Consider the following 11,088-nt stretch of genomic DNA (forward strand, 5'->3'; position numbering starts at 1 on the left):
AAAATAAAATAAAAAATTAATCATAATAATATTTAAATTAAATAAAATATTAATATTTAAATTATCTATTATTAATATTTTAAATAAATAATCAATTATTAATTTTCAAAAATAAAATAAAATAAAATAATTGATCATCATAATATTTAAATAAAATAAAATATTAATATTTTAAAATATAAATTATTAAATTATGAATAAATATTAATATTGAAATTATCAATTATTAATATATTTAAAAATAAATTAAAATAAAATATTAATAATAATAATATTTAAATTAAATAAATATTAATATATTAAATTATTAATTATTAATATTTTAATTAAATTCTAGATTATTAATATTTAAAAAATCTAATAAAAATAAAATGTCATATAAATAATAAATGGTGTTTTTGTCTTTTTATTTTCTATTCTTTTCTTATTCCAAAATTATTGTTACCAACCAAACACTACAATAAGTTATAATAATTATTCTTGTCTTATTCCCTTTGTCATACCAAAGTAAATAATAACTATTCTATTCTATTCTCATCTCATTCTATTCTCACATAATAATTATTCTATTCCATTCCTATCTATTTCGCCAACCAAATGTACCATAAATTTCCTTTTAAAAATCCATTTGCAACTAATTGATTTGGCTCCAAGTGGTAAATCAACTAATTCTCAAGTTTGATTTTGTAAAATCGAATCAATCTCATTTTGTATGGCTTCTTTCCAAAATAAACTTTTTTTAGAAGAAATTGCATCATCATAAGTCAAAGGATCATTATCTACAATATAAGTATAAAAATCATTACCAAAAGAAATTTCCTTCCTTGGTCTTTTACTCATTCTCAAATCATCATATTGTATTTCAAAATCATTTTTACTAAAAAGTGCATGAGAAATTGTATCAATTCTTAATGGAAAAATATGTTCAAAAAATTCGACATTTTTTGTTTCAACAATTGTATTACAATTAAGAGCATCATTTTTTAATACAAGAAACCTAAATGCAGCACTATGTTCAGGATAACCAATAAACATGCAATCAGATGTCTTAGAACCAATTTTTCTCTTCTTAAATTCAGAAAGCATTACCTTAGCTAGACACCTCCATATTTTTAAATATTTTAAATTAGGAGAATAACTTTTCCATAATTCATAAGGTGTCTTACCAGTTTTCTTATAAGGTATTCTATTCTGAATATGACATGAGGATAATAAAGCTTCACCCCACAAATTTTCATGTACATTGAAACTAACAAGTATAGAGTCCATCATTTTTTTTAATGTTCTTTTTTTTCTTTCAGCTACACCATTTGATTCAGGAGAATATAGAGAAGTAATTTCATGAATTATTCCTTATTTTTCACAAATATCATTAATCGGTATATATTCACCCCCTCTATCTGATCTAATTCTTTTTATCTTTTTATTCAGTTGATTTTCTACCTCAGCTTTATATTTAATGAACATGTCAAAAGTTTCATCTTTATGCCTAAGTAAATAAACTTTAGTAAATCTAGAATAATCGTCAATAAATGTAACATAGTATTGCTTACCTCATTTAGTCACAGTTTGTTTTAGATCTCCTAAGTCTGTATGAATTAAACTTAATAATTCAAATTCCCTATTTACTAAAATACAAGTTTTTTTAGTTGATTTTGTTTCAGCACATATTTCGCATTTATTAAAGCTTCCATTTTTAATATTAGAAATTAATCCTAGTGATTGCATTTTCTTAATATAGGGAATGCTAACATGTCCTAGTCTACCATGCCATAAATCAATAGATTCAATCATGTAAGCAGAAGAATTGCCATTTTCATTCAAAACATTGGAAATGTTAAGTACAAAGAGTCCCTGATTGCAATAACCCTTACCCACAAACACATTATTTTTTGTCATCACGATCTTGTCAGATTTGGATGACACTTTCACCCCAACCTTGCCTAATAAGGCCACAGATACCAAGTTTGCCCTTATATTGGGAACATGAAGAACATCATTTAGAGCTAGGGTCTTGCCAAATGTGAGCTTGAGAAGGACTTTTCCTTTACCAAGAACTTGAGCAGTTCGAGAATCACCAAGGTAAATTGTCTCTTCTCCTTCCCCTACATGAGTATAGGAGGTAAAGGCATTTTTGTTTGCACAAATATGCCCGGTAGCACCTGAATCTACTACCCATTCCTTTACACTGGCCACCATATTTGCTTGTGAAATGACCGCAGCAATTACATCGTCAGATTCATTTGCTTTGACCAAGTTCACTCTTGGATTAGCAGGTTTGTCATTTCCCTTTGCTCTTTTCCTGCATTGTGCTGCATGATGCCCTGGCTTTCCACAAACAAAACAACTACCCTTCTTTTTGAAGGTGGGATGAGGAGTTTTGGGTTTATGATCAGGTTTATAAGGGTACCTTGGTTGGCACTGGGTTCTGCCTTGTACCAGATTGGCTTTAGTTGCAATTTCCTTAGCTTTGGAAGCCTTAATCTCCCTGCGAGTTGTGTCTTCAATGATGATGTGCACAATCAAATCTGCAAGTGACAACTGCTTTTCCTTGTGCTTCAGTTGTTGCTTGTATCCATTCCAGGATTTTGGTAACTTCTCAATCAGCAACCCAACAACGAACTCTTCTTGCAAGTTGATTTTTTCAGCCTTCAAATCATCTACTAGCTTGTGGTATTCATTTATCTGACTCTTGATGTCCTTGTCATCTATCATCTTCCAGCGATAAAAGTTACCAATCACGAACTTCTGTTTCCCAACATCTTCAGCAGTGTATTTGACTATCATTGACTCCCATATTTGTTTTGCTTCTTTGTAAGGGCTATATACATCAAACAATTCATTAGAAAGTGTGCTAATGATTGTATGCCTGCATACCTTATTTGCATGCATCCATGGTTCCAGCATCTTGACATCATCTGGTTTGGAATCAATTAGTGCAAAAGCAACCCCATGAACATCAAGGATTGAAAAAATCCTTTCTTGCCACCTTTTGAAGTTTCTACCATCAAAGACTTCTATTTTGGAAATATCTGAAAATGGTTTGGCATATGAAGCCAAGGGCATAGGAGGAATGGTCATCGGAGTGGGAGCTATGGGAGAACCGTTGACAGCAGTGGCAGCAGGGACAGAGGCAACATTAGGAACAGTGGCAGTAGGGACAAAGGCAGCATTAGGAACAGTGGCAGCAACATTATCAACGTGGGAATCCTTTATCCTTAAGAATGTTGTACGAATATTAGAAACAAAGGAATATAAAACTAGTAAAAGCAGTAATTGGTCTGAGGCGTGGTATCACTGTCCTTAAGGATAATTTTCGCCCCTTCGGAGTATAAAACTCGGTGCAAAAGGACTGTAACGGTTATTCTCCAAGATTCAACTGACCCTTCCTTATAGTTTGCACAAACTATTAAGGGATGACAGGAACAGCAAAAAAAAGAAGCAGAAAACCCAACAGAGAAGCTTAAGAGAAAAGAAGAGGCAAAGGGAGAAAGCTTTAGAGAAGAAAAGCTTTGGTGTGTGTTGTGAGTGAGGGTGTGAGGCTGTATTTATAGGCATGGAGTGAAGTGAACGTTGCACCAAATAAGGTGAACGTTGCACCAGATCAAGGAGTTGAGGGAGTTGAGGAAAACTCGATCAGCATTTATACCAAGTCAGATAGATGTTGGAGCAAAACCAGGATAAACGTTGAGGAAAACCAAGAGAATCAGGTAAGCATGGTAAAGTTGGACTTTGATTTAATTAAAGGCTGAAAAAGTTCAAAAAAAATAAGGTCAAGGTACAAAAAGTCACTTAGGCACAGCCCACGTGTATACTCACGCACAGGGGAGGGGGAAAATCTAAAGTTTTTAATTGATTGGCCCAATCTTGTGTGTGCGCGAGTTCACTCTGTTTTTCTTGCTTGCAACAAATCCATAGTTGGTTTCTCAATATAAAACATTCACATTATTTTCCAACAGCCTTTTCAATCACAAGAGGATCATCCTTGGAAAGCTCGACTCTATCAAAAATAATAAAAATAAAGCAGATAAAAAAATATTGAAAAAATAAATGTAAAGAAAAATACTTGAATGAGAATTATTGATTTACCTTGTCATGTACCACATATAGTCGTTAGCATCATTTGCCATAGCATTTTTGATCAACAATCTTGTTAGCATGATGGTCTCCCTTTCCTTGCACCGCCGTCTTTTCAATATTTTCTGGTCTCCACTCCCACTCCAGAGAATTGGGTTCATCCTCAGCTTTATTGGATTTCTTTACCATCACCGAAGTTTGAGCAGACACCTATGCTGTGTTATATGCTTCATCCTTGCAATCAGGAAGAATACTAACAGACCATGCTGGACACTGTAATCAATTATAATATATATATTTTTGAAATGCAATCAATTATAATATATACTAGTGGGTTTTATACTATATGTCTTCATATTAACTTGAAATTATTAATTAGCAATTAAAAAGTGAAATTTTAATTTGATAAAAATTTATGAATAAATCAATGGAATATACAATTTTATAAAAAATAATATCTATTTTTTTAATAAAGAAAGGACTGTTAGACTAATTCTTTAAATCTGATTTTTTCTTCTTTAAATACAGTTAAACCTCAATAAATTAAAACTCTTGAATCATGAAAATTTATTAATTAATCAATATATTATTTAATCAATAAATTAATAATTTATTAATTTATACATCAATTAATAAAAAATTAATATATCAAAGTTATTCTTTATTTTTTAAAAACATTAAACTTAATATATATATATATATATTGTACATAATTTCTCTTGCAATACAAGAATAATATATCAAAACTTCTTAATGCACTAAGAAAATATAAAAGATGAGATCTAAAGAGACATCAATTTCAAGAAAAATAAGTAACATTNNNNATTAAACATTAAAAATTATATTTTATAAAGATCTTTTAATTGAATATGTATATATATATATATATATATATTTTTGATGTATAAAAAAATTATTAATTTATATATTAAGTGAGATTTGTGATTTTTTTAATATATTATTTTATAAATTTAATGAATTATTAATTTATCACATTAATTTTATGTTAAAATTAGTTAAAAATATTATTTAATTAAAATTATTAATTTATAAAGATTATATTAAAATTGAGTTGATATAATGTAAAAAAATTGCGGTTTCTCTTTTAGCCTATGAAAAGGTAGGTCCCACATTGAAAAATTGGAGTCTCTTTTTCTGTAAAAAAAAAAAGTTGATAATTGAACGTAGGTGTCAACATCCTTGACCCTCTAGATTTCTACGCCCAGATCAAATGACTCGGGAGTCGTTGTCACTGGACTCTGGGTGGATTCGTCCCCACGAGTTAACTCACTTCACGTGGCCTTATCGAAAAAGAACCAATAAGCGCTGTATCACACGCGCGTTGGGACCTCGCTTTGCATTGTTAACATGTAACCTGGTTCTGGAGGCCTCTATTGGGAAAAGTGAATGACTTTACTGCCCCTATTAATATATTTAATGACGTAATTTTAGCATGGCAAATTGGTAATTATGTTTTTTTATAGTTAATTCGAGAAAGATAAAATTTGAATATCATAATGCTGATAATTTTATATTTCTCTTTACATGTTCGCATTATGGCAAGTAATATAATATTTCTATTGAGATTAATAATTTTTACTTTATATATTATCATTATCAATAATCATTCTGTATAAACTCGTTTTTATATGATTGATATAAATTAATAATTATTAATCTTTTGTATAACAATTACCTTTTTTTTTCCCTGCTAACTGTATAACTTTTTTTCAAGTTTGAGACAAAAAAAAGCTTTAAATGTCAACATAAACGACGTAATCGTCTTTGAACTAATGAACTATCTTTTTGCTTTCAATCCTATCAATAGCATAAATAAAAGATCTTTAAATATTTTCTATAAATAAACATCTCAATAACAGCAAACTTGAATATTGCAAGTTATACTGCGAGGATACTGAATGGCACCAGTATTGATAGTCCTTGACTGCTGAGCTCGAGCTCGAGCTCAGAATTGCTAAGGCAGCCAGGAGAAGATACTCAATCCAATTATTTGGCATCTTTATTTTTAAATAAAGTAGACTACTCTTCTTTTGTTCCCAATCATGATGGAGGTGAATGATAGAAGCCAGAGGAAGAACAATTGGTAGTAAGAAGAAGAAAAAGGAGAAGGATCAATGCATTTTATACGCAACCCCATCAACAAAAACTATGCACTTGTTGTCCAGATCAGGACAACTCATCCTTTTTGCAATTTTTAATGTTTGGGCATAATATGATCCTTTTAGGACATTACAATTCGGATAACAATGTATGCAAGTTTGAACAAAGTTGTTGCGGATTTGGTGTAAGACCACAAAATTGAACAAACATGAATGAACAACATTCGCTTTGATAACCACAGAATTCTTGATAATTTACAGAAATCAATCAAGCATGAACAGGATTTAAAGCAGAAAACTAGACAAATTATTAACTTTGATTTTGTCAAACTACCTTTGGGATAGTATTAACTTTAATTTTGTGAAACTACTTGCTTGCTTACTTTTAATTTGGGATGCAATCACTCCTCTGCAATGAACTTTACATGCTCATAGTTACTCGTAATTTTGATAATCACAATAAAAATTTGAGAATAACTTATTGAAACACAACTTCTTTATAAAAATTCATCAAAACTGTTTAGAACGAAAAAGCTTAATACTTTACTAAAATAAACAAACTACTTCCCTTAAACGTTCTACATGCAAACTAAACAATCAAAACTCAAAAAAGTAAAATAAAATCCTAACAAATAGCTTCCACCGCTAGCCTTTTCACGGCGCAATAAGCTTTTCCAAATTTGTCTTCAGAAACTTCGAAAGAACATGATTCCCTGCCTACACATTCTTTCTCAAGGATGGACACCGCATCCACCGTTGATTCACATTCACTCTTCTTGAAGGCTCCACACACACCTTGTGGATCACCAAAGCTGGCAAAATTAATTCTTGAAATTGGTCGATCATGACAAGACAATTCCACCTTCTTTCCCACATGAGCATTTATGCATGCTGTTCCAATTTCAACAGTTTGAAATTGTACTCTAGAAGGATTACCACCGAATTCTTCAAACAAAACTAACGTGTTGTCACCATCTTTGAGGAATGATCTTGGAACATGATACCTATCAAATTAACAACAAAATTTAGACGGTGAGGGTTGGAATTCATGAACAAAAATTATAGTATCGGATATTTATGTAAAACATCGCTTACCATCTTTGAGTAGGTTCACCACATTTAGAGACACATTTTTTATCACTATATGGGCCACGATAATCACAAGCTTCAGCCTTGCAAGCGTGCTGATCAGCTATATAACTGGGCCAATACCTACCAAGACTATGACTATTCACCCAAGCATGGCCCTTTCCTAAACCTAGTAAATCCACAACAACTGGGGCTTTTCCCAATGGAGCTTTGAAGGTTGTCTGCATTTAAAAAGAAATCAATAAACTAATCACAATAGACAATATTGGACTGTGCAAATCATTCGAATTACCTTGTACCAAGTCAAGTTCCTGTCCACGGGAATAGAATCCGATGCCCATTTCAACTTTGAAGGACAATCTGTTTCGTACAGCTTGTTTGCAACTCCATCCAACCCGACCTTATATGACCATTTCTGTGATGATAAATCTTTGACTACTTTACCATCTTCTTTGTGAGCAACCAATTCCACAGGAGACAGAACTCCAGTAACATTCAAATCAAACATGGGGCCATAGTTCTGTAACATAAATTATGTCAATAAAATCATTAAAAAGTATAACAATTATTATTATTATTATTATTACATCAAAATTATGAAACAATTAGGATGGGTGGTAACATACATGTAATCCAACTGTGGCACTGAGCAATGATATCAAATTCTTTCCAGGGTTTAGCTTGACTTCATGCTCGAAAACATATTTTTGACTGCTATAGTTGGCCCATTGAGACCCTAAATTTGAAACAAATAAAAATTATATCAAATATTGCAATCAATAATATATATAAAAGAAACAGAGTAGAAAAGAATCTTTTAATTACCGATGTATTTTCCATTAACATAAGCATGCAGAACATGACCGCTATCAGTTACACGAAGGGTAGCCTTTTCAGTCACAAGAGGATCATCATTGGCAAGCTCGACTCTACCAAAAATAATAAAAAAAAACAGATCAAAAAAATATTGAAAAAATAAATGTAAAGAAAAATACATGAATGAGAATGGATTGACTTACCTTGTCATGTACCACAAATAGTCGCTAGCATCATTTGCCATAGCTTTTTGATCAATAATCTGGTTAGCATGATGGTCTCCCTTCCCTTGCACCGCCGTCTTTTCAATATTTTCTGGTCTCCACTCCCACTCCAGAGAATTGGGTTCATCCTCAGCTTTATTGGATTTCTTTACCATCACTGAAGTCTGAGCATAAACCTTTGCTGTGTTATATGCTTCATCCCCGCAATCAGGAAGAATACTAACAGACCATGCTGGAACACTGTAATCAGTTCCTCCGAATCTGACTTCGGCGTCTGTCACGTTGTCTGAATTACTCAAAAAACAGCTTGATTTTTCTTTTGTTGAATAGACAGTAGCCTATATAATATAAATTAACAAAATATTAGAACATATACATATATACTATATTCTTCAAAATAAACCCATTTAAAAATATTTAAAGAAATTAATCTTACCCAAATAGAATTACCCAAATCTATATTTTTGACATCACCACGAGTAACAGTATACTCCATTGAACGTAAAACATCATGAAGTTGCTTCAAATGCCCCCATTTGGGTTGATTCGGATTTCCTGTTAAAAAATTAATTAATATATAATTTAAAGTAATAAAAGATAAAATTTATAAAAGAATAAAATTTTAAAATTACCATATTCATCTAGAGGTGCATTGTAGTCATATGTAGTAGTGATATATGGGCCACCTGAACTTCTACCAAAATTGGTGCCACCATGGTACTAAAAGTTTTAACCAGAAGAGAAGTTAGTAAAAAACAGAATACGTAATAGATTAGGCTTTGTAATTTGAGTAAAATTAAATTAATTAAAAAGCACTGACCATGTAATAATTTTGGAAAGTACCACCCTTTTGGTAGAAGCGTGCAACAGCATAAGCAAGATCTTCAGGTGTTCTATGTGGGTCAGCACCACCCCAACTCTTGAACCAGCCAGTCCAATTTTCTGTCCACATTTTAGGGCTACTGGGGTTATTTGGTTTAAATTCGTCACAGTAGAAACCATTGCATGTGTCAATCTGAAAAGAAAAGGAAAAATCAATTACCATATTATATTAATATTATTAAATAAAAATTTCTATTGAAAACATAATTGATAGATAGATGGAGACCATTGGCTTTGGAGCATCTTTTTGTTGACACATGATCCATGGGACCCCAACGCCAAGAGAATCAGCCATATCAGAACACCATTGAACATATTCTTTTCCGCCTTCTCCATAAGGACCCATCACGTTTCCAAATTCATTCTCAATCTATATATAATAACATATAAATATAACAAATTAATTTGTTACAATATTATGTAAACATCATAAATAATAAAATTAAGAATAAAATATATAAATAAATATATACCTGAGCAAGAATAATTGGACCTCCTTGTGATGCAAAGAGATTCTCTTTTTTCATCATATCAACTATCAAAGTTGTAAAATTTTGCATCTCGTTCTAAAAATTAAAAAGAAAAAATTCATGTTACATCTATAAAAATAATTCAAAAAACTTGTCTAAATAAGAACTTGTTAAGAAGAAAAATCGTTACCATGTACACATCGTTATTAGTTCGGAAAGAAACTCCAGGCATATTGTGCAACCATACAGGAAAACCCCTAGTAAACAGAAATTAGTATAACTCAAATATTATATGATAAAAAATTACTAAAAAAGTAAAATTAAATAACAAAATTAATTAATTTACCCATAATTCCACTCAGCACAAACATAAGGTCCAATTCGAAGTACTGCATATAATCCTTCATCTTGAATAGTTTTAATAAACCGAACAAGATCAAGATTTCCACTAAAATCATATTGACGATGAACTGGTTCGTGAGCATTCCAAAATACATAGGTTTCAATTGTATCCAATCCACCCTCTTTAGCCTTTCTAATGAGATCCGGCCACATCTATCAAATTAAAAAGAATTATTTTGATAAATAATTTAATAAATTTAAAATAATATAATAATTTATTAACAAGACACTTGCCTGTGCTGTACTTCGAGGATAATGAATTGAACCAGAGATTAAAACTCTATGTACTCCATCAATTATGATAGCTCTGCCATCATGAGTGACATTAGTAGCATTAGCATGAAATATGAAAAAAGAAAAGATAATAGCACCAAAGAAAGAGTTGATGAACCCCATTGTTTTCTAGGAGATGAAGTAAAAGGAGTGGAGTGAATACTGTATTTATATTGAAAAAAGAGATTATACGTATCTGACTTCAACAGATTATCTAAAAGCAAAATTTTTTGGATTGTAGTTAATTTCGGATATAATCTCTACTTGAAAGTTTAAAAGTTTGAAGTGAAATCTTAAAGAATCTTTAAGTAGCATTAAATTTCATTATAGTAATCTCGGTAATCTAATGCAATCTAGACGATATATTTACGTGTAACCACCCTTTAATTAGTTCAAAAATTTTATGTATTTTACCAGAAAGGAGCAGATTCGATCGGTCAAAAAGAACCAAGGGAGTCCTACGTAATTTATCTATGTAATGAGAGCATTAAAAGAAATTTTGATATATATATATAAATTATACATTTTTTTTTAAGTTGGAAAGATTATATGAAACATAGTTAAACGAAGCAAGAGATAAAAAAGCCATGCTTAATAAAACTTTAAGCTTTTGCAGATATATTAAAATTGACTAAAATCAATTTGCTTTTGATATTATTATTATAGTCAAAAGTGAAAAAAGAAAGGATGGATGTATGATAAATTATATATATATATATATATATATTTGATTGA

At 30.8% G+C, this 11,088-nt stretch overlaps 1 protein-coding gene across 1 annotated transcript in view; it reads right to left on the reverse strand.

Moving 5' to 3' along the window:
- LOC18588244 (beta-galactosidase 7) overlaps window positions 1–10,476 on the reverse strand; it is a 15,232-nt gene extending 4,756 nt beyond the window's left edge. Inside the window, exons 1-10 of the mRNA XM_018126773.1 lie at window positions 10,315–10,476; window positions 10,025–10,233; window positions 9,869–9,935; window positions 9,682–9,774; window positions 9,435–9,578; window positions 9,147–9,341; window positions 8,959–9,046; window positions 8,763–8,881; window positions 8,306–8,664; window positions 8,112–8,215 (exon numbers count right to left, since the gene is read on the reverse strand). Of these exons, the coding sequence (XP_017982262.1) occupies window positions 8,112–8,215; window positions 8,306–8,664; window positions 8,763–8,881; window positions 8,959–9,046; window positions 9,147–9,341; window positions 9,435–9,578; window positions 9,682–9,774; window positions 9,869–9,935; window positions 10,025–10,233; window positions 10,315–10,476 (1,540 nt within the window). The remainder of the gene's footprint in view (window positions 1–8,111; window positions 8,216–8,305; window positions 8,665–8,762; window positions 8,882–8,958; window positions 9,047–9,146; window positions 9,342–9,434; window positions 9,579–9,681; window positions 9,775–9,868; window positions 9,936–10,024; window positions 10,234–10,314) is intronic.

Source organism: Theobroma cacao, chromosome 9 (genome assembly GCF_000208745.1).
Source record: "Theobroma cacao cultivar B97-61/B2 chromosome 9, Criollo_cocoa_genome_V2, whole genome shotgun sequence".
In the NCBI taxonomy this organism is placed as follows: domain Eukaryota; kingdom Viridiplantae; phylum Streptophyta; class Magnoliopsida; order Malvales; family Malvaceae; genus Theobroma; species Theobroma cacao.